The 6,118-nt window shown below is 42.4% G+C and overlaps 1 protein-coding gene across 1 annotated transcript; it reads right to left on the bottom strand.

The window, feature by feature from the left end:
• Window positions 1-2,102: 2,102 nt before the first annotated feature.
• Window positions 2,103-5,284, bottom strand: LOC121734236 (alpha-(1,3)-fucosyltransferase C-like). The gene is made up of 2 exons (XM_042124716.1): window positions 4,369-5,284; window positions 2,103-2,732 (listed from the first exon to the last, which is right to left on the bottom strand). Exons 1-2 carry the CDS (start codon window positions 5,265-5,267, stop codon window positions 2,462-2,464), a joined length of 1,170 nt encoding a protein of 389 aa, XP_041980650.1. The 5' UTR covers window positions 5,268-5,284; the 3' UTR covers window positions 2,103-2,461.
• Window positions 5,285-6,118: the final 834 nt, after the last annotated feature.

Genomic DNA, 6,118 nt, shown 5'->3' on the forward strand with positions numbered 1-6,118 from the left:
CTCATTATAGAATTGCACAGCTATAGGAATGTTTTATAAAATACTAGCTGTACCGGTGAACTTCGTGTCACTTTAAAACCTTCCCTGGACTTCTACGAATATTTTAAGACTAAGATCAGCCCAATCCATTCAGCCGTTTTCGAGTTTTAGCGCGACTAACACATTTGAAAATCCATTTTTAATTTTTACTAGCTGTCCCGGTGAACTTCGTGTCACTTTAAAACCTTCCCTGGACTTCTACGAATATTTTAAGACTAAAATTAGCCCAATCCGTTCAGCCGTTTTCGAGTTTTAGCGTTACTAACACAATTGAAAATTCATTTTTATATTTATAGATAATACAAGAAGATTATGTACTTACACAAAAAATATAAAAAAATCAGAACATCTCCCTCTTTAAGAAATTCGAGAAAAAATGGATTTGCATTTTTATATTTTTTTAATAAATTGTTAAAAAACTCATTGTATGTTAAATGATTAAGTCATTCTCCAAAATGTACGAGTAACTAAAATTAAAAATAAATTATGAAATGAATAATTAATTGTTCTTGTATATCTATGTATATCTACAGATTGTAACATACGTGACAATACTTTAGTTAGGATATATATATATATATATATATATATATATATATATATATATATATATATATATATATGTATCCCTTGTATAAGGCATAAAGATTTTCCCTATACAAAAGTGAAAATAATGTGTTCTCTTTCAGCGCTACTACTTTTACAGCAAACTCTATAAACGGGACTCAGACACAGTACACACCTTAAAGTATTGTTATACCCTGTATACTAATATTATGAAGCTGAAGTGTTTGTGTGTTTGAAAGTCCTAATCTCAGGAACTGCTTGTTCAATTTGAAATAAATCTTTTTGTGTTGGATAACCCATATATCAAGGAAGGCTTTGACCTAAAAATATAAAATAACCGGTGGCCCAATCCCCTAACCTATTCCCTTCCCTACCCTCCCCTATTCTCTTCCCTTCCCATCCCTACCCTCCCATATTACCCTATTCCCTCTTAAAAGGCCGGCAACGCACCTGCAGCTCTTCTGATGCTGCGAGTGTCCATGGGCGACGGAAGTTGCTTTCCATCAGGTGACCCGTTTGCTCGTTTGCCCCCTTATTTTATAAAAAAAAAAAAAAAAAACACCGTTTTTTTGTATTTTCCTGATTATTCATGTTATGATTGAATTTACGATTTAGTTGAAAATACGAACTTAAAATGCCTAATATCTCGGCTCCGATATAGTTTAGCTATATGTCCCCCATAATAAAGTTTACTCCCCTTGATATGTTCTTTCATAATATGCCGGTTTTGATGAGTAGCCGCGAGATTTGAAAATGACGCCAATATTACCCAAACCCCTTCACATAGCAGTTCAGTTTTAAACGTAGTGGCCTCGTGTATAAAATATGTTTTTTGGTTTCGATTAGGTACATAATGAGAGTTCACAATTAATTATTATTACAAAAAACACTAATTGATAGTTATGTATATTTTTATTACAACACTAGATGTTCCGCGCGGCTTGGCCCGCGTAATTTAGGAATGTCGCGGAAACCGTACATTTTTCCGCAAAAAAGAAACCTATGTCCTTTCACGTGGTCTATTCTGCATGTACTGCCAAATAATATAAAAAAATACCTTAAGATAATAAGCAATTTTAAATAATTTCCCCCGTTTCTCTATTTTTTCGCTCCTATAATTATTATTCCGTGATAAAATATATATCTAGCCTTAAGCCTTCCTCGATAAATGGGCTATCTAACACTGAAATAATTTTCCAAATCGGACCAGTAGTTTTTGAGATTAGCGCGTTAAAACAAACAAACAAATAAACAAACTCTTCCCAATTATAATAATAAGTATACTTATTGTAAGTATAGATTACAAAATTACAAATTACAATACAATTACAGTTAAAATTACAACATACCGACACCTGAATCAATAATATAACTATTACTATTTGCACCTTAAAAGTTAAAGTAGGTAGCCCTAGGTAGCTCGTAGCATTAGCACGTTCACTTTCTATATCCAGGGCCGGTTTCAGCACTACCAGCGCCCTGGGTGAGATTTCTTCGGCGCCCAGGGTGCTGGTAGTGCTAAAAAAGGCGGCGCCCCTATTGTTTGCGTTCTGCGCCTCTTTTTATCAGGCGCCCTGGGCGGTCGCCCAGCGTCGCTCCGCCCTACGCCGCTACTGTCTTTATATTCTATCTAATTATTTTATCATGTCATCACTTTTGGAGTTCTGATATTTTATCGTTTTTAGTTCTTTACATCCTATAATATTATTTTTATTTGTTTACTTGGTCTAAACTCAGACATATCGCGGAACAATAATTATTATTCTTCTTGGACCAATTCACTATCACACCACGCACCGAAGTTACAAGACTAAACGGCTTCCGAGAACAAAATATGTACTTCCATCCCCTTCTGTCATGTGCAGTTCTCCTCGTACTGCGCGCCGTTCCACCAGCTCCTGAAGTCTTTCCAGACGGTGGTCTCCGCCATTCTGTCATCATCGTTGAGCATCTCGCAGAGTCGACACACGTCGTCGGTGGAGGAGGTCTCGCGGTAAGTGTAGTGGTTGCGCCAGCGGAAGAACTCGTAGTATAGCGACTTGTTGGCGATGAGCTCGCTCATGGTCCGCGCCAGCGCCGCTGGGCCCAGCGCGCGCGCGTCCAGGTAGCTGCCGGGCGGCAGGAAACTGAAATGTCACAAAACATACAATTATACATCATTCGCCTTAGTTTTTTGTTTTTTTAGGGTTCCGTAGCAAAATGGCAAAAAACGGAACCCTTAGAGATTCGTCATGTCTGTCTGTCTGTCTGTCTCTCGTTTGCAAGAGCCTCTCTCGCAAACTATGCAGGTTAGAAAAAATTATTTGAGAAACATATTATTATCATTTTTTTTAACCTCAATAGTTTGCGAGAGAGACTCTTCCAAAGTGGTAAAATGTGTGTTTTCACCCCCCTCTAACTTCTAAAGTAGGGGCATGATAAAATTAAAAAAAAAATGATGTACCTTATTATAAAAACTACCAACGAAAATTGGTTTAAACGAGATCTAGCAAGTACGGTCTAGTTTTTTTTATACGTCATAAGTGGCAAACCTTAATCACAGTATAGTAATTGTCATATTGCTATACTGTGCCTTAATTAAACTTTCATTAAATCAACTGAAATATAAAAATAAATTAAAATCCTTCTAATTTCATAGAAATAAACCTTATTGCTGCTGCGGAAACCTTCATGGGCGAGTCCAACTCGCACTTGGCTGGTTTTATTTTTCCAGGGATTTATCCATTTGGTTTTGTTGCAGATTGGTCATTGGTCATTTTGACGTAAGCTAACCAAAGGTGCTAGCCTCAGAACAGGAATGTGGTGCTAGCAAATGAACTCTAGTCAGAAAACCAGAAAATATTAGAAAGAAAAGGATTTTCGAATGTTCAAAATTCTTTTTAATGAATATTTTAAGATTTTTTGCCCTCGAAGCTTAAAGATACTCTTTAGTAGCTAATAGTCTGATTCATAAGTCATGGTAGGTTACACTAGTACTACATTTCCCATTACTTGACTAACGTGAGAATATTCCATCGCAATTCTGGCTATGGAGATAGATGACAGCCGATAGCTTCCTAGCGGCTAGAGTAGCTATCCGCTATCATCTATCTCATATAACTCATGTATGAAAGGAAATTGTCACGGAACTTAAGGCGCGGCCTACGGTGATTACCTACTGATTACTCTTCAAATATCACAGTGAAGTTCATATTTTGTATAACATTGAAGTGTGTTAGGCAGGTTGACGGTTATGCGTTTTGTACTAGCGACTCACAGGCAGCTAGAGACTTCTCTTGTGATTTTTGTATTGGCAAGCGCCCCAGCGAAGCTATCGAGGAAGGCTTTAGGCTATATAATTGTAACATCACGCTGCGACCAACGAGAGCGAAGAATCATCGTAAAATGTGGGAAAACCACTGCGGTCGCGGCTCGTGATGCAATAGCTATTTATTTTTATGACGCAGATCAGTCGCACACTTGCGATAGTGACCAATACAATTTCATTGATAAATTAATGGATTATTTTACGCGTTACCTAATACATCCACAATATTTAACGTTATTTCACAACTATACAGTCATAGTTTCATTTGTTAAGGATAAAGAACGTCGTCACTCGTCGTACATTTAAAAATGAAATTATTCATTAATCCCTCGATCGCGGATTCTTGGAAATATTGACGGGTTAAACTGGATAATGCATCACCTGGTGCATAGACATAAATGGAGCACAACTCTTACACAATTAAAACTACACTGCAAATTCCCTTTAATCCGTACCGTGAGTAGTTGGCGGCGCCGTAGACGATGGGCACGGCGTAGTTGTCGAGCGCCGTCAGCAGCTTCTCCGTCACGTAGTCCTCCGCGAACGAGTTCTCGAACGACAGGTAGAAGTGGTAGGAGCGCTCCAGCAGGCGGTCGCAGGCGCGCTCGCCCCGCGGGCAGTCGAGGTCGCCGCACGCGCCGTACACGTCCACCGCCAGGCCGTACCGCGCCAGCTCCGTCTGCAGCTCCGCCACGAAGTCCTCGCGCCGCCGCCGCGTGCGGCAGTGCGACACGAACCACGCCGCCGCCAGCGTCTTCCCCGACAGCTTCCACTTCAGCTGGTCATTGACGGGGTCGAGCGGCGGCCAGTGCATGTCGATCTTCGGCCCCACGACTGCCCCGCTCCTGTCGTAGATCGTGATGTAGCCCCAGCGGAAGTCTGAGTCCAGGCGGTACGTCCACGTCCAGTTGAAGAACCCGTCGAGGGCCTCGTCGCATGCCGGGAAGTTGTCGGGCGACTCCATCGCGCCGAAGATGTATTTCTGGCGCGGCGTCCGGCCGCTCGGCATCTGGAACGGCCACAGGTGGATCACGTCGCGGCCGTTGAACGCGATCGCATCGAAGTCGCTCTGGTTCAGGAAGTAGTCGGCGTCGTCGGTGACGTAGCAGTTGGTGTGGCGGCAGCGGTTGCGGACGAAGGCGGAGTTGCCCTCGCCCATGAAGTCGAAGGGCGCGGAGAAGCGGCGCGTCCACTGCAGCACGTAGCGCAGCCGCGTGTGGTTGAGGTGGGAGATGTCGTGGCGGGTGGCGCGCAGCTGCCACAGCCGCGTGCGGTAGACGTGCAGCAGCGTCAGCAGGTACAGCGCGACCACCGCCGCGAACAGGCGCGGGAAGTACCGCCGGCACAGCGCCATGTGTCCGCCGCCGGCTCCGCGCGTAGACTGATAACGGGTGATTCACATTTATCCGGGCACGCCGTGTGGTCGGCGATAGCGCGGGCGTGTGTGCGCGATGGCCTAATCTTATCTGATTTGGACGATACTAGTAAAAATATAGGCTAGCAGCTGAAAACTGACATTAAAACTATTGGTCTTGCTAATTAACTGTTTTAGAAATTGTTTCTATCCTTGTTTTAAATAACAAAGAAAAACTATCTAGCCCCTTGTATATTCCCCGTGAGCTCCGAGGACCTCGCAAAAATGTAGAGAAGTATGTTTGTCCAAGATAACGGGAAGAGTGCCGGGTACCTATACCTAGTTGTGTCGTAGTCGCCCTTGCGTTGCGCACATTATTTTTATTAATTTTTAATGTCCTTACTCAGTGCCCGTTTCACCGGAGCTTGCACACGAAGCCGCGTACTTTAAAGTTTAAACTAAGGTCAAGGTAGATGATAGATATTCCAATTTAATTTATAACAGAATAAACGTAACATCCGAAGCCATCAACTCGGTATACCTACTTGTACTGTAGCGTGCGAGCTGCGAGGACGAGGGCCATCGAACTAAACCGCAGATAATAGCTATTCAGGCTTTTAACCAACACGTTTACTTTGTCGCTTCTATAAAGAACTAGCTATTTCACGGTATTCGGAGAAAATGACATTTTCTAAAAATAATTCCTAGCTAGATCGATTTATCGCCCCCGAAACCCCCTATATACTAAATTTCATGAAAATCGTTGGAGCTGACCGGGAGCCGGTCGGTCATCCAGCTATTTGACCGAGCTTCGCTCGGTATTCGATAAACCACGAATAAAATGACATTTT

Source organism: Aricia agestis, chromosome 15, assembly GCF_905147365.1.
Source record: "Aricia agestis chromosome 15, ilAriAges1.1, whole genome shotgun sequence".
Lineage (NCBI taxonomy): Eukaryota > Metazoa > Arthropoda > Insecta > Lepidoptera > Lycaenidae > Aricia > Aricia agestis.

Excerpts from the sequence above, each read along its gene's own strand:
- LOC121734236 (XM_042124716.1), bottom strand. The coding sequence starts at position 5,267 with ATGGCGCTGTGCCGGCGGTACTTCCCGCGCCTGTTCGCGGCGGTGGTC. Across the intron at positions 2,733-4,368 it reads GGCGCCGCCAACTACTCACG|TTTCCTGCCGCCCGGCAGCT; the intron begins GTACGGATTAAA and ends GTGACATTTCAG.